Raw genomic sequence first — 22,742 nt, forward strand, 5'->3', positions numbered from 1 at the left:
CCACATTTTACCACTGCCCTGTCCTCTGGGATTCCCACCTCCAGTAGCAATCCTGAGATTGTACAAGCAGTGGGCAAGCCGCCTTGGCAGCTTAACACAGACAAAATTTCCCGAGAGACATGGTTTGAGTCAAAACCAGATTGACAAGCGTGGAAATCTGTGTACAAGCCATTCCTTGGGGGCGAATTGCTTTTTACCCTATAGAGCCAGAGGGCCCTGCTGGGAGACTGGAGACAGGGACGCTGAGGCCAACCAGCATCAGTCTCTGCAGGTCAGCTGGGAGTCCTACCTCCTGTCCAGGCTCAAAGGCCAGCTCTATTTTTAGACATGGCCAAAGAAAAGAAATTTAATTTCATGCCCCTTATGCAACATTTTATTTGGGATGTTTTGTTGTTAAATTTGTTTTTTGTTGTTGTTTTGTTTTTAGACAAGGTCTCACTATGCTACTCTGACTAGCCTAGATTCACTATGTAGACCAGGCTGACCTTGAACCTGTAATAATCCTCCCTCAGCTTTGCAAGTATAGCTTGCCAGTAGTATAAGCACGGGCTCACCACACCCACCCGAGTGTGGTTTGGCTAGTGACTCCTGAGACACCAGAAGACCCAGAGTAGACTTGCAGCATGGTCATAGTTGTCACTGACAGGTTTTCTCTCAATACGCACGTGTGTACACAGTGCGCACTCGCGCGCACACACACAAGCACACACATATATGTGCATGCATAACACACACACGTGCATGCACACACCCTCTCTCTCCCACCCCAGTGAAATATTTTGTCATTTTCTCGTTTTCCAAGTAGAATTTCATTTCCTGCTATAACCCTAAGCTCTTCCAACTTCCTTCTTATCCCTTTCTCCCTCTTCTCTTTCCCCGTGTCCCAATCCTCCCCTTCCCACCAGCCTCCCTGTTTCTGGACATGACTCCTGCCCAGGCTCTCTTTGGGTCTCTCTGCTGCACCGTAGGCATTTGGCATCCAGCAAGGCTGCTGCTACAACAGCCTGTCCTTGAGGCCCAGAACCCAAACGTGTGCCCAGGCCTCCTTTCCCGTCTCTCGGTGACCCAGATTTCTTCTCTGTCCACTCTAATTGGTCCGGGTCTGCAGTCACTGCCAGCCCCTCCTCAGTGGGCTGGGCTCATCTGTCCAAATGAGAGTGTGTGCATTGCTCCTCATCAACTGTCAGCGGGGCAGATGTTAGAAAACGCTGCAGTGGAGAAAATTCGAGTTCACAAAGAGGAATCCCCCAGGGCAGTGCCCCCCCCCCAGGATACTTTTGAAGACACACTTGTTCTCCCTGCAGCCTGCACGTCCTCTATAAAAGTAGTATTTGTTAATCATTTCTACTGGCCCTCTTTGCTCTTGCAAGGGACTCTGTAGGCCCCTCACCCCTCCTACAAAGTGGTTGGCTTCACGAAGGGTGTGCCAGGACAGGGTTTTGGCATGGTCCCCGGGGTGTCACGGGACCAAGGGATGATCTCACAGGGTCCACCATCTGCCCTGCCTGGCCAGAGGCTGCATCGGGAGGGCCAAGGGGCACCACGTGCCCTGGGTATTTTCAAACAAGAGCCCTTAGAGAAAGCAGGCAATTCTCACAATCTTCCTTTTGCTGACGGGTGTTTCTCTCTGGTAGGCTCCCAACTCTAGAAAACTCCAGGAGCTTCTGCAAGGGCACACTGGGGTAGAGTATTATTACACAACCTGAAGAAAGCCTGTCCTGGGATCTGGGAGGAGGGGACATCTTCCCTGAGGAGCTGTTTGGTCTGAAAATACAAGTATCCCTATAAGGGTTCAGTTGCATTGATGGACGGTCAAGCTTTAATGATAATTACCAGAGATGGCCTTTATCTAGCTTTAAAAGCACATGTATTCATCTTACAGATACCTGAGGTTCAGAGAGGTTGAGTGATTAGCCTAGGGTCACACAGCTAGTAATGAAGAATCCAGGCAGTCAGGCTAGAGTATGTTGTGAACTCTGTCCCTGCTGCCACTATATAGAAGGGTTGGGGCAAGCAGATATGGTGGCACACGTCTGTACTCTGAGCAGGCTCAGCAAGGGAGAGCAAGTATTCAAGGGCAGCCTGGGAGGGATAGTGATAACCCTCTCCCACCCCTCCACTGAAGACAGAGTGCCAACCTCATTGTCCTTGACCCAGGGATGCATTTCTCACATGTGTTCTTGAACATGGTTTGTTTTCCGTCCTTCCGAGACAACACCAAGTTCAGGTCATTCATTACTGAGAGACAAGTGCTGGTTAGCCAGCCCTCCTGACATTGCCCCCCCACCATGTCCCTCAGGACGGGTCCTCAGACTTAGAAAATAGGAAGGAAGACATTAAAAAAATTGCCACCTTCCCTTCCCAATTGTCCTCTCCCTTCCCTGGCTTCCTTGTCCCCATCTAATGAAAGATCTTTGCAAAAGAGCCAGTTTCAGCCTGTCTCCTGTGACCTTTCGAACTCCTGCCTCCCCCGCCTCCCCGACACACACACACACACACACACACACACACACACACACACACACACACACGCACACATGCGCACACACACACACACGCACCTGCTGCTTATGGACAAATCCCCAGCAAGCTGAGACTCTCCGATGGAAAGTTCCAGGCTCAGTTGGTTCCCCCTAGATCTGCCTCATCTTCCCTGTGCCTCCCATTACTCACCCAGGGACTGCGCCAGGAATGAGGAGCTGTCACCCCACCGTGAGGTTTTCCTTCATCCCACCTCCCTTCCCCTCCCCCCAGCTGACCCACCCTGTCCATGGCTGCCCTCTCTCACCTCCATCAAAGCAGAGTTCAGGTGCCAGGCAGTGGGTAGCACCTTTAATCCCAGCCCTCGGGAGACAGAGTCAAGTGGATCTTTGTGAGTTCGAGGCCAGCCTGGTCTACAAAATGAGTTGCAGGACAATTAGGGCTGTTACACTAAGAAACCCTGTCTCGAAAAAAACAAAACAAAACAAAACAAAAGCAGAGCTCAGGTGAGGCCCTGAATGCTCCTCTTCTCTATTTTCAGAAATCCCCTACTCGATGTCCACATGTCCTGGTGACACGTCTAATGTGCCGCCTTGCACACACAGCATTTCAGGGACACTCACAGCCACCTTGCATTGACAGCCATACACTGCCTGTTACACAGGAAGACGCTGCAGTTTGGGTAGGGCAGGTGACCCCAGCATCTCCCCTCCGGTGAGTTTCCCAGCTGACTTAAACCTGGCTTTTGACTCCACACTGGTACCTTGTCTAGCCAAGTCTGCAGAGGAGGAGAGTCACACCCCAGAGTCACATATTTGGAGGCACCACTTCATCTAGTAATCTGGACCTGCTGCATTCTGGGAGGAGGTGGGTGAGGTTGGTGGGTGGGTCTTCCCAGTGCAAAGAAGCTTGACACAGACATCGTGGGCATCTTCAGATCCTGAGGTCTGGCTTCAGAGGAACATGGTTCAAAAGAAGGCAAAAAAGGGGGGGGGTCCTCTAGAGGGGTTCTCCTGTGAAGAGGCGGCCCCTGCCATGAAGATGAGGCTGCACTTCCAGGGTCTTCAGAGAGACAGATGAGGGCTGAGAAGGTTCAGTGGGGAAATTAGTGCTTGTGAAAACATCAGGAGCTGTAAAGCCAGATGCTGTCCCATGAGTGTCTATAGTCTCAGTGACACAGGAGGCAGAGACCGGAGACTCTCCATAAGCTGGCAGGTGAGTTAGCCTGGCATATACAGAGGCAAAGAGAGTGGGAAGGGTGAGTTGAGACAAGGTCTCACTATGTGGACCAGGCTAGCCTTGAACTAATAGATTGGCCTGCCTCTGCCTCCTGAGTGCTGGGATTACAGGCATGCCCCTCCTTTAAGACTGAACTATTTAGCCATTATCAGTAGTTACAAAGCAATTAGTTCAAACAAGCAACTCTTACTTAAAACCAGAATTGCAGCCAGGCACAGAAGAGCACACCTCTAATCCTAACAAGGCGAGTCTGAGTCGGGGTTGGAGGGTGGTCGGTAAGCAGGAAGATCTTGAGTTCAAAGCTAGCCTGGACTATGTAGAAAGCTATTTCAAAAACACCAGAACTGCCCTCTCAGGCACAGTGTGTGACTTTTCTGCACTGGTGGACATCGGCCAGCTGATGTCAGCCATGACATCTCTGATCACACGGCCGCGACACCTCCTCCTCTGAAGCCACTTCCGTTCATCTTTCCACACAAACAATGGTTATTCTCCCATGATAGAGGCCCAGAGTCATCCCAGCTCCTCACCAGCACGAGCCTCCTCCGTGCATGCTCAGTTCTAGACTATTGTGGCAAACTGCAGTGTGATATGACCATGAGCGCAGAGGTTAGTGAGACTGTCTCCCCTCCAGCCTCCCAGAGCACGTGCCCCACCTCCCTGAGCTGCCAGGACCTGGCTTCAAGATCGAAGGCATGTAAGCCTTGGAGATCCAGCTTGTCCTTTAGTGGCAGCCTGATCCCCTGGCTCTTCTGTGTCCTTTCCTCAGAGCCTGGGCTCCAGAGGAGGCAAGGCCACCAGCTACTGCTTCAACAGCCTCTGTATGGACGAGGAACAGAGCTGAACCACAGGCTTTGCAGTCAGAGAACAAATGCAAAGAGAAGGTCCTCCAAGGAAATCAGTGCTTCCCTTTGGATGAGCCACTGTGCTTACACTCCTTAGCTGACATCAGCCACTGCTGATAACTCATGTAGCCCAGGCTGGACTCATGATGTGTAGCTGAGGGTGGCTTGAACTCCCTCTGTCTCCTGAGTACTAGATTTTTTTGTTTGTTTGTTTGTTTGGTTGGTTGGTTGGTTGGTTGGGTTTGGTTTTTAGAGACCAGGTTTCTCTGTGTAGTCTTGGCTATTCTGGAACTCACTCTGTAGACCAGGCTGGCCTCCAACTCCTACAGATCTGCCTGCCTCTGCCTCCCGAGTGCTGGCATTTAAGGCATGTGCTACCGCTGCCTGGCCAAGGTACTGGGTTTTGAACCCTGCCTCTCTTTATATACCTTTTGTGTGGCTTTGAGGAATTGCTCTTTCTAAGCCACCTGTGGAAGCAGGCACAGTAACCTGGTGTTGTAGGAATTAAATAAACCAATACCAGGAACTGTTTGAAACGTGGTTCCTGCCCTTGGTAGAGTCCCGCTCCCTCCTACAGACCCTGACAGATTCAGGGGGAACAGAACAGGGAAGGGGAAACAGAAGGGAGATGGGGTGCACAAGCCGAAAATAGCCTCTTTTTTTTTTTTTTTTTTTTTTTGGTTTTTCGAGACAGGGTTTCTCTGTGGCTTTGGAGGCTGTCCTGGAACTCACTTTGTAGACCAGGCTGGCCTCGAACTCACAGAGATCCGCCTGCCTCTGCCTCCCAAGTGCTGGGATTAAAGGCGTCACCAACGCCCGGCTGAAAATAGCCTCTTTTTAAAGGTTTCCCCACTCTTTGTGGATCCATGCTTTACCTGAATGTACATATTGCCCCACCTGCTTGCCTGGTACCCACAGAGGATGGAAAATGGTACCAGAGTTCTGAATAGTTGTATGGTTGTAAACCACCATGTGGATGCTGGAAACCCAGCCTAGGTCCTCTGCGAGAACAAGGGCTCTTAACCACTGAGCCATCTGTCCAGCCCTTGATTTTATGAGACAGGGTCTTACTGTGTAGTCCAAGCTGGCCTTGTTCCTGAGTGCTGAGATTATAGGCCAAAAATAGCCCTTGAGAGCAAAGCCCATTGGAAGGTAATTTGGAGACACTATGGCTAGTTGCTTTTCAGTACATATGTGTGATATCTATTTTTGATTTAGTGGGTTTCTGTGGGGGTAAGGGCTTCCTTGTTGAGATGGTCTCCCTATGTAGCCCTGGCTTTCCTGGAATTTACTATGTAGACCAGGCTGGCTTTGAACTCCCAGAAATACTCCTGATTTTGCCTCTTGAGTGCTGGGGTTAAAGGTGTGTGCAACCACTCCCAGTTAGGATGTTGTTGTTGTTGTTTAAAAAGAACAAAAATAAAAAATAAAAAAACGAGTCACTTTTTGGAGATAATTCAAATTTCGTGCGTATTTTCAGAACATCCAAAAAAGCAACGCAGTCGTCCCTATTATCCGAGTCCTGTTTGGGGTTTTTAACTAGAGGCGGGTGAGGACGATCCCTCCTTCCTTTGGATCAGAACCTGGCTGGCGGTGGCATTCTGCTGAGTCACAGCGAGGGGACTGACGTCCGGCGCTCCCTAGCGAGGCTTGAGCGCAGCTGAAAAACCCCACCCCGGTGCTGCCCCGGCGACCGCGGTCCACCTGCGCCTGGGAAGCTTCTGGTCCTTCTCCCAGTGTGCCTGCTGCGCTGAGTCTTCGACCCCAGACCAGCCTCACTCCGGTTTTCCCTGAACTCCCTTCCCCATCCCGGTCCCCTCATACAAAGGAATGATAGCTTGTGGGAAACGCAGGGATGTGACACAGTAGCTTAGAGATGGGTTTTAGTGTCGGGAAGAGCTGAGTTGGAACCCTGGCTGCCCTAGCTATGAGGGTTACTTACTCAAGCTCTCCAAGCCTCGGCTTCCTCAGGTATGAAGAGGTGCTAATTCTTTCTCCTGGGGTGGTTGCACTTCAGAGATTACCCTGTAAACTCCTGGGGCTGGAGTTTAGAAGCCATCCTATTTATTTACCGAACTACCAAAGGGTGTGAGGGCCCCTCTCTTACCCAAGGAGCTCCCCAGAAACTCGAGTGCTGGTTAGTAAACAGTTTTGCCACGAGCAGAACCCAGGCAATGAAGGAAGCCTATTGTATCTTCTCTTAGCAAGAAACGCCCCCAGACTGGGGATCTGCAGTCCGGGGAGGTTCCCATCTCCCTTGGGAAGAAGGTTGGAAGATCTGGGACTTAAAAAACACCAGGGCTTCCTTCTGGAGCCTGCAGAGGAGTTCTCCCCAGGGAATGGCTAATTGGTATTTGGAGATTTCCCCTGCAAGTCAGCCCCAGGTGGGGAATCAGGCTCCAGCACCAGCCCCATTGGGAACCTCGCCCCCAGGGTGACAGGGTGGGGAGCCAGAGGGCATCAGCCAGGCCCTTGGTAGACTCCCGTGTCTTACAAGTCTGTCCCTGGGGCCTCTTGCCTGTCTGGGATCCCCATCCTGCCCACCTTAAAGGTTTATGTTGAGTGCAGTGTCTCTGTCCTGGAAAGGAGCGCAGGGAAACGGCAGACATGTTGGAGAGAGCAAGCAGTGCTCCAAGACAGCTCCAGAGGGGGCAGTGAGTGGCCAGATGCTGAGGCTCCCTTGCCCACCTCCCGACACTTCAGAGGGCCACCTGACAGGTCAAATGGGCTGTCCTTCCCCCCCCCCCCCCCCCCGTAGACAGAAGGACCGGTGTCTTTCAGCCTGGGAAGTTCCTGTTCTTTGGGAACAGGAGGACCTGGGGCTTCATCTGCGCATCCCTGGGCCTCAGAAGGTCTGAGAAATGTATGTGCTAGGGTGAAAATGGCGATGTCAATGGAGATACTTATCTGAAAGGATAGCCTGCCGGGGCACGCGGGGGCCTATGGCAGCACGCAGGGGATAGCGCCCCCTTTTGGCTGGTGCCAGGTAAGCACCTCCTGATGCCATGTATTAGGGCACTGAGGCAGGTGCCCCATGGGACTCTTCTGTCCCTGTGTCATCAGTGTGGGCCATAAGGCTGGGAAGAGGGTCGCTCCCTCCTGCCCTCCAGGGATCTGTTCTTTCTGGGGTTTTGGTCCAATGGATGCTGGAGGATGTTCCAAAACATTCTTTCCTTTCCTCGCCATGCCTCTCTCCCTTCCTCTTCTCCTCCTTTCCTTCTGTCTTTCCAGCGCTGCAGATGGAACACGGGGCCTTGAACACACTAGGCTAGTGTTCTACCACGGAGCTCCATGCCTGGCTTGGCTCCTAGGTCCTGAAACCCCCAGCTGACCCAGGCCTGCCTTGGAGGGTATAAAAAACAGGAGCAGATTCCTGAGGACAGCTGTCCTCCCTGTTCCCCACAAAGGAAAATAGTGGCCTTGAGATGTGCACAGTTTATTTTACATAGTGAGCCTGTGATTTTAAGGATGACTTAACTTCTGCACAGACCCCTGTAATTCATCCCACTTCTGGAGGGTGTGCCTGACCTTCTAGCCCTAACCGGAGGTCGGGGGTGTGTGCAGGGCCAGAGGGGTCATTAGGAGCCAGGTCATGGCATGGGTGGTGGTGTGTGAGTGGGTGCAACGAGACAGCCCAGCAGCCAGCACACCCTGGACCGTCATCCCCAAGTATGGAAACTTCTAGAAATAGCTGAAGACAACCCAACATGGAAAGCAAGTAGAGCTCCACATTGCGAATACAGGGAGACCACCCTGAATGTGAGTGGTCTGGTCTGACCCTGGGATCTAAGCAGGGTTGGGCCTGGCTAGTGCTTGGATGGAAGAGTATAGGAAGAGACTACAGGCGGGGATTGCTGCTGATAACTCATTTGTTTATGATGATGATGATGATGATGAGTGGTATTGAAAACACTGAAGAAGGAACAGGAAAGAGAGCTCAGCAGTTAAGAGCACTAGCTGCCCTTCTAGAGAACCCAGGTTCAATTCCCAGCACCCACCTGGAAGCTCACAATTGTCTGTAATACCAGTTCCAGGGGATCTGACACTGACAGAGACACAGATGCAAGAAAAACACCAATGCACATAAAATAAAATGTTTTAAATATACTGAGAAGAGACAGGTCTGGTAATGTAAACCTGAAATTCTAGCACTCAGGAGGCTGAGGCAATAGGATAGAGAGTTTGAGGCTCACCTATGTCTCAAAAGTAAAATGAAGGGCTGAGGAAATGGTTTAGGGCATAAAATGACTGCAGCACAAGCATCAGGACCTGATTTCAAATCCCCAGAACTCTCATGAAGCTAAACACGCTAGCACATATGTCTGTAATAGCAGCGCTCCTACAGCAAACTGGGAGATGGAGACAGGAAAGAGAGGGCCTAGCCTGGTGTACAAAAGAAGCCAAAAGACCCTGCCCCAATTAAAGTGGGGGAAAAAAGACAGATGCCCAAGGTTGGCCTCTCTCCTCCACCATATACTCAAGCACCTAAGTGGCATTCACACATACAAGTGCATGTGTGCACTCTTACACACACACACACAGAATGATTTAAAAGGCAATATATTTAAAAAATAAGTGGTGAATGGTGGTTCATGCAAACACATATACAAACCAAACACATGCACGCATGCACGCGCACGCGCGCGCACACACACACACCATTAAACAAATGAAATACCTCTATATTGAAAAAAGAAATCCCCTAGTCTATAAATGGAGTCCCGGGACAGCCAGGGGTCTTTTACACAGAGAAATCCTGTCTCACAAAAAAACAAACCAAAAATAAATAAATAAAAATTTTAAAATCCATAAAAACAAAGACCGGTGGAAAAACTTGTAATTTTAATATATGTCTGAGGGGTGGTAGGAAAAAAACTCCTAGAGCTTATTGTATCCCAGTTGGTTTGGTTTTGTTTTACTCTCCAGTTTGACACAAGCTAAAGTTACGAGGAGAGGAACCTCGGCTGGGAAACGGCTCCATCACAGTCCCTGTAGGCGAATCTCCAGGGGTGTTTTCTTGACTGGTGATCGACATGAATGTACTCAGCCTACTGTGGGCAGTGCCACCGCTGGGCAGGGGGTCTGGAGTTGGATAAGGACGCAGACTGAGCGAGCCATGACAAGGAAGCCATGGTATCGTTCCTCCACGGCCTCTGCTTCAGGTCCTGCCTTGAGGTTGCTACCTTGGGCTCCTTCCCTGACTTCCCTCCTTGATGCTGTGACCTGACAGTTGAAAGATGAAACAACCCCTTTTCTTCTCCAAGTCTCGTCACAGCAGTAGAAACCCAATTAAGACGGTGTGAACTGAATCGCCTAGGCCCACACAGCCTTGGGGAAGGGATGTCTTCTCTCAAGCAGCGATCTGCAAACAGAACCGCCTGTTGTCTAGCCCCTTCCCTTGTTCACACGGTGTCCCTTTACCCTACCCCTCTTTGCCCAGCCATCAGGCCCCTGCCTCTGGTATACGTACGATTCTAATCTCCCTTCCTAACTGCAGTCTAAGTTTGAAAGCCAGACTACCATTTCCTAAGGCACAGTTCTTGAACCTACACCTTCCTTTCCATATCCTCTACCCATGATCTAGTTCTGGCCTCTGACTCTGGCCTGGACCATGGCCGTCACCTCCGTGCCAGCAAGCACCCTTAATGCTCCCATTAAGCCTGCACATTGCTGCCAAGTTCACCTTAGGGCACCTCTTTGGTGCTGCCCCTGCTGGTGAGCAGAGTCTAAACCAGCCACTTTACCCACCTCCAGGCACTGCTATGCCCTGCGATTTACTTCATTCACCACTGACTTGGGTGGACACACAGGGGCTGGAGGAGGATGCTGGCAGCCGCGGCCGAGGCAAATCTTCCCGTCTAGATGCAAGACAAGGTGCTGCCTACAGTCCAAAGGGAAGATGGTTCACTCTGCAAAAGCATTCCCTTGACTTCATGCCCGTTTTCCCTGCCTGGGGGCTTGGCATATAGCCCAGCTGATAGACTGCTTGCCTAGGATGCAAAAGCCCTGGTCAGCACCGCAAGAACAAGGCGGTAATGACCAGTTTATGTAAACCCACTCCGAAGGTGGAAGTTCAAGGCCGTCTTTGGATGCATAGCAAGCTTGAGGCCAGCCGGGGCTACTTGTGACCCTGACTCAGAGATCAATAAAACGAGTTCAGGAGTCAGAGACCTGACAGGAGCTGAGATTGGGGTGGAGGTGTGTCTTACTGATAAAAGATACAGGCTCAGGGACTGAAGAGATGGCTCAGCAGTTAAGAGCACTGACTGCTCTTCCAGAAGGCCCAGGTACAGCTCCCAGCACCCACGACTGTCTGTAACTCCAAGGTCTGACACCCTCCCACAGACATACAAACAGGCAAAAACAACAGTGCACGTAAAATAAAAATAAAGAAATATTAAAATAATTTTTAAAAAAGATACATGCTGAGCAGGCACAGTGTTAACTAACCGATAGCCAGGCAGACCATAGTCCCAACCATTTGGGAGGCTGAGACAAAAGGATCTCTTGAGCCCAGGAGTTTGGAGAGTTGGCTCTGTGGTCAGTTGGCATTCACAGAACAAAACCTTTCACTCTTTCCTGACAAGAGAGGCCCTGCAATCCCCTTCCCTCATAAGTGTTGAACGACTTACTAGTCAGCAGCATTCTCAGTGACGTGGAAGGAGCAGGGAAGGACCAGAGGTCAGCTGCTTCATCTGGCGGCTGGTGATGAGCTAACGCCATGGCAGATGGCAGGGATACTGAGCACTTGCTGAGAGTGAGCGTCAGTCTTCCGGATGGGAAGTGAGGAAACAGGTCCCCCTTCTGCGACTTAGGGCGAGGGGCGTCTCTCTCCTTGTCCCCCAACTGCACTACCCTAAAAAGTCAGGTCTCTGGGCTCAGCATCCACCTGTAACACCCTCTCTTACCTTATTTTCCTCCAGGCTTTGAACCAGTATGGCTGAACCCCGCCAGGAGTTTGACACAGTGGAAGATCATGCTGAGGGCTATGCTGCGCTCCAAGACCAAGAAGGAGACATGGACCATGGCTTAAAAGGTCAGTGGACAGCCATGCACAGCAGGCTAGTCACAGTGGAATGAACGCGTTTGAAAATTCACCTCCTTAAAGGCGGTGGTGGCACACGCCTTTAATCCCAGCACTCGGGAGGCAGAGACAAGCGGATCTCTGTGAGTTTAAGGCCAGCTCTCATCTACAGAGCCAGTTTCAGGACACCTAGGGCTGTTACACAGAGAAATTCTGTGAAGGAAGGAAGGAAGGAAGGAAGGAAGGAAGGAAGGAAGGAAGGAAGGAAGGAAGGAAGGAAGTCCACCTCCCCAGACAGTGTGACAAGGATTGGGGGAGAGGCTGTTGTCACTCTCCGCTCATCTGGACTCTGTCAGACAAGCATAGGTTGCTCTGGGATTCCGAGTATATCCATATTAATGAACTCCACCAGGAGTGGAGCATGGCATGGTGGCACTGGTCTGTAATTCTAGTACTCACAAAAGCAAATGCAGGAGAATTGCTGCAAGCCCAAAGCCAACCTGGTTTATATAATGAGTTTCAGTTCAGCCAGGACTGCATAGAGAGTTCCCGTCTGTCTCAGAGAGGTGGTTCAAGGATTCGGAGCACTTGCGGCTCTTCCAGAGGACCTGAGTTTGGTTCCCAGCGCCCACATCAAGCAGCCCAGAAAAATCTGTTGTCCCCAGCTTTGGGGAACAGACACCCTGTGCATATGTGGCATTCGCAGATTCACACACATGCATAAATAAAAATAATAGAAGTAAAATGTTAAAGCACTTCTCAAATTTACCTTAATTAATTAAAACTGCAGTCTATAATGTAGTCTTCTGGCCACACTGACTTGGCCCTGATCTCTCCTCCTCCAAACTCACTGGTTGTCCATTTCACTGTGTACATGTGTTCGGAAGCTGTGGGGGTGCTCAGACACACACACACAAAGTTCTATGCTAACATTCTCCACACCTCCTCACAAAACAAATCCAGTAAAGTTCTTCTATACTAATATACCACACACACATACACACACACACACACACAAAGTTCTATGCTAACACTCTCCACACCTCCTCACAAAACAAATCCAGCAAAGTTCTTCTATACTAATATACCACACACACACACACACACACACACACACACACACAGAGGAAGGGGGGAAGGGAGGGAGGGAGGGAAGGAGGGAGGGAGGGAGGGAGAACATTGAAATCGATACCCCTTGGAAGGTTCTGTGAAACAAAAGTGTGTTGTCCTACCCATAACTGTATTTGCCCCCCAAAAGCCAAAGAAAAATGACATTTTCATCAAATTAAATCTTGCTACTAAGGGTTTAGAACAAGCTGTTTATAGGGTGGAGTGACAGCTCTGACTTGGCAGTCACAGTCCTAACAACAGTTCAGATACGTGACAAAAGACTGTTTTGAATAATGACAAGGACTACACACTGAATACCAGAACAGAAAGTGTCAAAGTGAATGTTAAAAGTTGGAATAGAGCCAGATCCAGCCAGAGTGGCTGTGGAGTGGGGTGGGGAGGGTCTCACATGCTCATGAATTCAAAGGTGCTGATATGTGCACTTTCCAGGCCTTCGCAGGGAGGCTTCTTCTCCCTCCTCCCTCCCTCTAAGGATAATGCACACGGTGAGGATGGGGGTACAGAGTGAGTCTGAGGTCGGCCTAGGATACCAGAGACACTGTGTTAAATCAGAGGGAAAATATAACAAAGGGCCCTTGGGCTACGGTTTAAGTGGGGCTGTGAAGTGTCTCAGCCCTCACTGCTTGAACTCCATCTGCCCTTCTGCTTTGCATGTAGAACCAGCTCCCGTCCACCACCCCGGAACCCCAGAATCTCACTGTTGCCCCAGGGACAGCGTCTGTCTCCACTGAAAGTCCCAGCCACACTGCAACCTAGCTGGTGCCACCCATGCTCACCGTTCCCCACCGCCGGCTCACCACAGCCCTGCCCAGACTTCACATAGCACCCTGTAGCTCCCTGCGGCCCTCCCACCCTCTCCCTTAGTCTAGAACTCCTGGACACCAACCTCAGGGTTGCCTCCTGTAGCTTTGTGACCGGAACATGCTCCCCTCTTTGTCCAGTCGTCACCAAGGACAGAGAGGCGTTTGTTTTGGTTTTGGCTTTCAAGACAGGGTCTGTGTACACAGTCCTAACTGTCCTGGTACTCACTATGTAGCCCTGGCCGGCCTAAAACTCGCAGAGATCCGCCTGCCTCTGCCTCCTGAATGCTGGGATTAAAAGTGTGTGCACCACCACGCCCAGCCCAAAGGCCATTTCTTGTGACAGTATTGCCTTGGCAAGCAAGGCCCTCAAGCCGATATCTCCCAAACCTGTGTGTGTACACCCAGCTAGCTGAGACTGGTCCTAACTCTTCGAATGGTTGAGGAAAACAGCCATCATGATGCGTGGCTTCCATCTTCAAGCTGTTGCATGAGTCAGGAAGATGTTGCCTTCTAGCTAGGCACAGCTCTGTCCTGAATTCTATCTGAATTCTGTTTTCAAGGACAGCAGATTAAATGGGCTCTAGGTGGGACCCCTTTGTCCAGAGAGTGGGTGCTCAGACTGTGCCTGATGGGGGTGTTAATCCCCTGTGGAGCATGAGGTGATACTAGAGTGTCCCCCGTGGCCAGAACCCATTCGTCCATCTGATACAATGGTCTGCTGGCTCTTGGAGCCTCTAGGGATTCCTAGCCAACAGCCATACCATAACAAAGAAAGAAAGAGAGGGGAAAAAAAGAACCTCACACATTCCTCTCGATACACTGTGAAAGCGGGAAACTTCTACCATACCGAGGTGAGTGAGTTCACTGAGCTGAGCGCTGAGTGGCTGTGACCTGAAGGCTGAGAGACCACAGGAGAGGCCTTTCTAGATTAGCTGCCAAGTTGTCCATGTAAGGGCCTTTGCCTCAGTTGTCTCAGTTGGACCTGGGTGACGAAAAGTTTTATCTTCTCCCACCAGGAGCAGATACATATCACCCACACCTTCATCCAGGGACCCCAGGAGTGGAGTATGGTTGGGGGGGGAGCAGGGGCCTGGTCCCTTCATTGTTTGATCATGAGGCTACGGTATCCACACCGAAGGTTCCTCTTGAGATCTGAGGGCTCACCGTATGTGTTCCAGCGTCTCCCCCGCAGCCCCCGGCTGATGATGGATCGGAGGAACCAGGGTCGGAGACCTCTGATGCTAAGAGCACTCCAACTGCTGAAGGTGGGGCCTCCCTCCTCCCACCAAGTCCTACAGCCTGTGCTTCCCTTGCTTTGAGCTACCCCTCCTGTCTGGCTGCACACTTGGCGCAACCCTCCCGGCTGCACTCGCTGCTTCCTGTCCTGCTGGCTGAGATGCGATTGCTCGGTGCTTCACGGGGCCAGCAGTGCTTCTATGCCTGGCTCAACAGTGTGCGCATTGAGCATCATCATCGCGCCTACTCTAGGTGATCCATGCTTGCAGAAGCTGGGCTGAGCGGCACAGCAGGGCTCACACACAGCTCAAAGGGCTCCCATCCTGTCTCCATGACCCTCCGTGACCCCCTCAGAAGCCCCACCTTACTTTTCTTTCAGGTGTCAACCAGAATGGTGGTTTGACTGAGAAGGGGGCAGGTCAGACGTCTCCCTTTTCAGGAATGGCTTTGGTGGGGCGTCTTCATTTCTTGGGCATGGAGTAGGTTTCACCTCTTCTAATCTATCCACTCCAGATATTTGGCATCTGGGTTGTCGTGAAGCTGCTTGTCATTTTCCTGAAATGCTTCCTGGTCTCTCTTGCTTCACTTGTGGGTCAGTCAAGACAACCATATTTCGCCGGGCAGTGATGGCGCACGCCTTTAATCTCATCACTTGGGAGGCAGAGGTAGGCGGATCTCTGTGAGTTCAAGGCCAGCCTGGTCTACAGAGTGAGTTCCAGGACAGCCAGGGCTACACAAACAGAGAAACCCTGTCTCAAAAAAGGAAAAAAAGGAAAGACTATCATATTTGGCTGCAGGAAACGGGAAGCCCTACTAACTGAAGAGGCTTATTTGTCTGGCAACATAAGATGTCTACACATGGGTATAGCTCCCTAGTGTCTTTTATGTGCTTCTTACTCATCACCCGCCATCCTAAGAGGTCGGACTGTTGCTTCATAGTTAAAGATGGCTGCCGCACTCCCAAACACTGTACCTGCCTTGGAACCAAGAACTGTGGCTGGTGAGATGGCTCAGAGGATAAAGGTGCTCACCATGCAAGCCTGGTGACCTGAGTTCAATCCCCGGAACCTGTGGAAAGGAGAAAACAGACTCCACAACACTGTCCTTTAAGCTCCCACATGTCGTCATGGCATGTGCCCACAAAGACACATATGTACATGTTCCATAATGATGAGTGAAAGCTCCAGGTGATGGTGGCACACACCTTTAATCTCAGCACTCGGAGGCAGAGGCAGGTAGATAGCTGAGTTTGAGACCAGCCTGGTCTGCAGAGTGAGTCCCAGTACAGTCAGAGCTACACAGAGAAACCCTGTCTCAAAAAACCAAAACAGTAATAATAATAGGCAGAATTTAAAAAAGATCCAGTATAAAACAAAGTGGCCAAAAAAGACCCCAAAGCCAGAATTAAGAAGATGAGAGCTTTCTATAAGTCCAGAATTAAGAAGATGAGAGCTTTCTATAAGTCCAGAATTAAGAAGATGAGAGCTTTCTATAAGTCCAGAATTAAGAAGATGAGAGCCTTCTATAAGTCCAGAATTAAGAAGATGAGAGCCTTCTATAAGTCCAGAATTAAGAAGATGAGAGCCTTCTATAAGTCCAGAATTAAGAAGATGAGAGCCTTCTATAAGTCCAGAATTAAGAAGATGAGAGCCTTCTATAAGTCCAGAATTAAGAAGATGAGAGCCTTCTATAAGTCCAGCCTGGCAGTCTCCACCTGCATCCATTGACCAGAACTGGGTGTGGCTGGTGAGACTGGGGATGTTGGGCATCTTGTTTTCAACATACTGAGCAGGAGAAATCAAGGGGAAAAGGGCATTGAGAATGGCTTCTATCTAACAATCCATAATACTGTTCTTCCGTCTCCCTAACCTTCCCATGAGGCTGGAAAGTCCACACTTTCTGCAGCTCTGCACATTGTTTGGGAGTTCTGTTAGAGAATGAGAATCTGGCCTCCAGATCTCCCCCCAGGATCTGCTTGTAGAAAAATCCAGAACATGGCTGTCAAGCTCCTGTCCAGTGCTTGGCATTCTGGCTCATCCCTTAAGGATGCAGGTGGCATAGCCCTTCGCCTGGTGAGAACATCCTGGCCAGATTCCCTTTGCCGTCCCAAAACCAGTGACGCAAGACATTTCCTGCTCGTCCTGTTAGGACAGTTCTGCAGGCTGTCTACCGCCCTGAGAAAGCCCTGAAACTCAATGCCAACCCTGGCGCTGGCTTCCCAAACATGGCTTTCAGTACCCTGTCAGCGTTGTCCTGGAAGAAACTCCCACTCACGCTGTCTGGACCTGTACATGCGTGGGCCCCACATGCCTCACTCGCCCTCAGGGAGGGAGGGAGCCTGGGCTGAGCTTTGCTAGCAGTTAAATCTGCACCAGAGAGGATCATAGTGAAAATGGCCTTTGTGGACTAACCTGTGTGGAATTCTGGGAATCTCTTGGAACTGACCACTCCTCAAGGTGTGTGTGCCTGGCATGCCTGGTGGAGAGACAGAGGGCTCCAGACGACTTCTGAGCCAAAGTGTTTCCCTTGAAGAGATGCTGCCCCAGCTCCTAGCCCGTGATCCTTATCTCTTGCCTCCGCAAGGAGGCTGGACTCTGTACAGGAAGGACCTGGCCCGGTATGTTGCCACCTTCGGAACTCTGTGCCTTTTGGGTGTTGGCAGGACAGGGAGATAGAAATGATAGAAGTTTTTAAGGTCACCAAGAGATGGCGCTCCGGTTCTGTAAATGCAGAAGCAAAGGCTAAGAGGCCACAGTGCCTGCACCAAGCCTGGCAGGAAACCACAGGCTCCTCTTCCTCAGCTTCCTCACACTGCCTGGGTCCCAGCCGCGTGCACCCTGGATCACACAGCTGCCTTCAGGATTTCATCGGTTCTCTCTAGAACCTCCGGGGAATCGGGCTATGTCCGTTGTAGCACTTACATGGCCCCTCTGGGATTTCCAGGCAGGCGGCGTGGTGCCAGCCTTCTGTTAATGTACTTCCTGGGGAAATGGGAGGAGGGCTGTGGCCCTGCTTTGAGCTGGCTTTTCTTGCATGTGGCTGGCAGGCCCTGTCCCTGCACTGCCGCTGTATAAACAACAGAAGGGTGACTATTGGTGGTTTCCAGACGCGACTGCGCCCCTAGTGGAAGAGAGAGCTTCCGACAAGCAGGCCGCTGCCCAGCCCCACGTGGAGATCCCAGAAGGAACCACAGGTGAGGGTGACTGCCAGAGCCCCAAGGCTTCCCCGGGCCCAGCTGACCCGCTTTGAACAGGTCATCCTCATTGCCAAGTGAAGCAGATGTGTAAGTGACTCTGGCTTCTGGGGGCCTTGGCTAAGTCAGCGGTGGCTGCCTTGGAGTCTAGCAGCTTGCCACAAGAGTGTAGGGTCCTCTGGTTCCTGCTCGATCCTGCCTCAGGCAGCATGTCAGTTAGAGATGTTCTCAGCAAGATTCTCTGGGGAAAGAGGCTAGACCTCTCTGCCTTCCTCACACTTTCTCCAGTTCTAGCTATAGCAAGTGGCAGGTTGCCCTCAGGGGACAGTTTACCCCTGGGAGCACCAAGCACTGTGTAGTGACCACATTACTAGATCTTTCTGAAGGTCTAATGGGCTGGCCCTGGAGTTCAGAAGTGTGACCACATGACCATTTCTAGGCCTGTGCTGACTTCCAACCCTGTTTTTGTAGCCTGCCCCACCCATGGGGGGGACGATGGAGAATTGGTCAGACAGCAAGCACACCAGAAGGGAAAGCGCTGCTGGGCTTGGGGCTGCTCGGGCATTCTAAGTCAGCCTGTCAGGGCCCTAGGTATCCTCTTCCTGGGCTCATGAAGAAGTCTAGCATTGGTGGGATGAGCCTGAGGTGCCCAATTGCCTGCCACGAACTGCCTAGTCGCTGTGCACAGGACACTGTGGCAATGGAGGGGAAATGTCCCTTCCTGAGAACGGGCTTTCTGCAACCGTGCTAGTTAGCTACTTTTCCTTGTGGTGACCTAACAGAGAAGCTTACAATCTGTTCAGGCTCGTGGTTTACGGGGATAGAGTCCGTGTGGCAGGGAAGGCATAGCAGCGGAGGTGGCAGTGACTGGTCACATTGCCTCTGCAGTCAGGAAGCAGAGAGAGATGAATACTGGTGTTCAGTTGGCTTTCTCCTTTTTCCCCAGGACGTCAGCCCATGGGATGGCGCTGCCCATGTTCAGGGTAGGTCTTCCCGCCACAGTTAAAGCTTTCTGTGAATACCCTCAAAGGCAAACCCAGAGGTGTGTCTCCTCCCGGAGGAGGAGTGTCCACACCCAGAGGTGGTTCCAACCCCATCAAGTTAGCCTTGAAAAATAAACATCATAGCCGCTTTCTCACACATCCACTGAGCATGCTCATTACAGAGCAAACAGTGCCCTCCTGGTCTTTCAAAATGTGTTTCTGCTTTGCAAAGTGATGGATTGGCAGTAAGGTCTTCTGAAGCAGGTAGACCAGATGTCCTGAAAGCCTGGCCAGGCCTCAGCTTTGAACATGAAGGATGCTTGAAGGTCATGGAACACCTTATAGGGTGAGGTCATGAGTGACTTGATTTTTGTCTCTGGCTATCCCTTCAAAGATCTGTCGTGGAAGAAGTTTGTCTTCTGTCTGGGATGAAAACTCTCCGCTTTCTCATCTCTCCTGGGTAACCAGAAATGCTTTACAGTCTTCATGGCTACAAACCAGCCTGCAAACAGATGTAGCTCAGTTGATAGAGTGCCTGGCTTAGCATCCATGAGTCCCAAGGACTTGATCTCCACCCTGTTATAAACTGAGTGTGATGAAGGGGGGAAACCATCACAACTGATAAATGCTCATCAGAAGGGCCAGTCTGATGTGACGGTCAGGCCCACAACCGTGTTCTAAACCAGCCCCTACCCTGGGCTAGTGAGGGTGGGTGTGTGGGAGAAGACAACACAGCTTCCCACTCCCTGCATGGGCTTAGAGGCTACTGTTTCTCTCATGGAGACTGTATTAGCTTCTCAGACGTGTCCAGCTGCCTGACGGAAACAGCAGGGGGAGGGAAGCCTTGTTTTGTTCATGGGCTCAGAGGGTTCATGGCTGTTTGATTCCGTGGTCTCGGGCAGAGCATTGCAGTAGCCATGTGTGGAGCAGAGGAGCACGGCATTGGTCGTGTTTCCCCTTCATCAGCTTTCGTCCATTACCGCCCCGCCCCCGCCCCAGTCCATGGGCTGCTGCCACCCGCATTAGGTCCTCACTTCCGTGAATCCTCTCTATAAATCCCTTCAGACATAGCCACAGGTACACCTCAGCAGTCCCTGAGGTGGTTCCAAATCTAGGCAAGTTGACTGTGGATGTCAACCACCACATAGACCTTTCTTTAACCCTTCCAGATTCTTCCCTCTCAACTCCGGTATCCGGCTTCTGTGAAGATCCGTGCCTCTGCCGCAGATTCTGGGGCCCGTGTCATCCCTCCTCTCGGGGACCCAGCTAAAGTGTCACCTCTGTGGAGGATGACTCATTCCCACTAGTGACCCACTAGGCCTGACCTAAGATGCCCCAGTGCCGCCTCTGACCCATGCCCATCTTAGCTGCCCCTCCGCTAGGACAATTCTCCTTTCTTTGCTCAGCCAGCCGTCCCGTCCTGTTGTGTTCCTGGGCAGAGCCTATAGTCCACCAGATCCCAAGCCAGAGGGAACTGAAACCAAGTGTCTGTCTCTAGGTGGTGCCTTGAAGGCCGTGGAGACAAGCTAGGCATGCCAACACATGGCTCTGGAGAGGCTGAGGTGGGAGATCAAGAGTTCAAGGCCTGCCTGGGGTACACAGTGAGGACTTCGCAGCAGCATCCTGTGGAGCCGCTCCAGCCCCAGGCCAATCGTCTCTTGGTGGTTTAGAGCTGAGCAGGTTTCCAGCCGTTGGTGGAGCTGCTGCCCCACTTGGCACTCCCATGAGCACATGTTTGCTGCTCAGGAAAGCTGCCCAACGATGCTGTGACTTCCCCCTACAGGAAGCCTGTCTCCCTGGAGAGCAGGGAACCTGCACCTCCCTGGAGTTGCTCCCCCATCCCCCCTCCCACCGCCCCTCCTGTGAGCATTCAAAGTTGCTAGTGATACACCATTTTAGTCTCACAACCCAGGGCAGGGTATCACAATCCTGTACTGGAAGGTGAATAGATCCCCTAGGGCTGGGACAGTGACAGAGTTCCCGGGTGCCTCCCTAACGTCTGCTAAGGACTGCTTAACTGAATTTGCTGTCCCTCTGAGCCTGTCCTCCACTTCCATAATCTTGCTCAGGCCAAATCCACACTTGGACTTTGCCTTCCCAGACAGTTCATTGTTGTTGTGTTATCTGACAAGGAACTGTCACCAAAAGGCCTCCTGGGCAGCACAGAGGACCTAGATGTGTCTGAGCTGATAACTGGTGGGTGGAGAGCTTCCAAGTTCACCGCCACCTCCCCGCGGCCCCGCCCTCACTCAGCCATTTGGCTAGGTGCTTACCGGACACCATGTGACTGTGCAATGACTCAGTTCTTTCCTTGTTGTGCTGACCTTGTGTGGCAAGTGAAGTGGACACTGGCTTGAGGGTTAGGTGCAGAGACTGAGCACCTCAGTCCAGAGGCAAGGCTGATGGCCCAGCTGGCACTGTGTGAACATTTCTCGAAGGCGGCCGCCTCTGGTGTGCCTCGAGGCCTTGAGGTCAGCATGGGCCAGCTTGCTTTATAAACCCCACCTGTGGACCTGTGTGTGTGTGTGTGTGTGTGCTGTCCCACAGCTGTGTCCTGATTTCTCCTGTGTTCTGGAGATAAGCGCTTACTGACTGGAATACTGCTCATGTGGTCTGGAACTTTCTCAACCTTCTCTATTTGCCAGAAGAGGACACCGGATTGAATTGTAGATGGTTGTGAGCCACCATGTGGTTGCTGGGAATTGAACTCAGGATCCCTGGCAGAGCAGTCAGTGCTCTTAACCTCTGAGCCATCTCTCCAGCCCAACCTTCTCTATTTGGGTTGACTGTGGGATCCTTAAATAGAACTCAGAGACCCAAAAAAAGCTGCCCATTGGCCCCCACTGGCCCTGTGCCAGCCAGGTAATGCTGGTTTCAGGTGTGACATATGTGAGGTTTGAAGGGAAGACTCTTAACAACCTGAGGCACCTCCTGCATGTCAGGCTCTGTCCTCTGTCACTGTCCTCCTGAAAGACAAACCCGAGTCACCTCCTTAAGGCTCCCAATGAGGAAACAGGCCCTGAGAGGCCAGGCATGTGGTGGCTGCTGCGTCCACACCCCAGCTGCCTGACCCCAGCAGGCGCCATCTCCCTCTGAGCCCCTGTCCTCCCAAAGTGCTGGTCAGGGCAGGCAATGCCACCGCTGTAACTGTCTCTGGTCTCCTGAGTCCTGGCATCTTTGTAGAGCCAGGCAGGACAGCAGGACCTTGGACCCCCATGGAGAAGCTCTTTCCTCCTAGGTCACAGTCACCTGGAAGGTGTGGGAGTGCTGTCACCACTGTCCCTGGCCTTCTCGGAGAAGTGGAGCACAGCAGCCCACCCTGCAGGGCACACCTCTCCTGCATGTGAGAAACCCAAGGTACAGAGAGCACGGATTGCAGCAAGTACTAACTGTATGCTTCTGTCCCCTCCCTCTGCCTCTGCTGCTTCGGTCGGACCAGCTGAAGAAGCAGGCATTGGAGACACCCCCAACCTGGAGGACCAAGCCGCGGGGCATGTGACTCAAGGTCAGTGGCCCCAATCATCTCTGGGACTGGGGGGGAGGGGGATGGGAGCACTCAGCAGGCTCTACCTTGAAAAGACATCTTAGCCCTGGGCGCTAATTTACAAGTCCAGGAGACCCCGAGGGAGCCATCTTTATCAGACATGGGCTCTGTGGACACAGAAGTTTTCTAATACCATTCTGATTCATTCCCGGGGCATGTGTGGCGGGGTATGGGGAGTTCTGAAGGAAACAGGCCTTGCCTAGCCTGGGGATGAGCACTGTGGGTGATGCTCCCAAAGTGCCCTCTGGCCTGTGAGTCCCATC

The 22,742-nt window shown here is 51.7% G+C and overlaps 1 protein-coding gene and 1 long non-coding RNA gene across 22 annotated transcripts in view; one reads left to right on the forward strand and one right to left on the reverse strand.

Moving 5' to 3' along the window:
- The window catches only part of Mapt (microtubule associated protein tau), a 96,577-nt gene that overhangs the window by 37,105 nt on the left and 36,730 nt on the right, over nt 1-22,742 (forward strand). For 11 of the 21 annotated variants that reach the window (XM_040749865.1, XM_040749869.1, XM_040749867.1 and 8 more), the window contains exons 2-5: nt 11,489-11,601; nt 14,702-14,788; nt 17,866-17,952; nt 22,375-22,440. In XM_040749865.1, coding sequence (XP_040605799.1) covers nt 11,502-11,601; nt 14,702-14,788; nt 17,866-17,952; nt 22,375-22,440 — 340 coding nt within the window. In that variant the 5' untranslated portion in view covers nt 11,489-11,501. The remainder of the gene's footprint in view (nt 1-11,488; nt 11,602-14,701; nt 14,789-17,865; nt 17,953-22,374; nt 22,441-22,742) is intronic. The other 10 variants (XM_040749868.1, XM_040749885.1, XM_040749886.1 and 7 more) reach the window with 2 other exon arrangements.
- Nucleotides 9,389-11,489, reverse strand: LOC121141531. The gene is made up of 2 exons (XR_005878459.1): nt 10,314-11,489; nt 9,389-9,927 (listed from the first exon to the last, which is right to left on the reverse strand). It is a non-coding gene; the product is annotated as an uncharacterized LOC121141531 (long non-coding RNA).

The sequence above is a fragment of the Mesocricetus auratus genome, unplaced genomic scaffold, assembly GCF_017639785.1.
Source record: "Mesocricetus auratus isolate SY011 unplaced genomic scaffold, BCM_Maur_2.0 Super-Scaffold_100007, whole genome shotgun sequence".
In the NCBI taxonomy this organism is placed as follows: domain Eukaryota; kingdom Metazoa; phylum Chordata; class Mammalia; order Rodentia; family Cricetidae; genus Mesocricetus; species Mesocricetus auratus.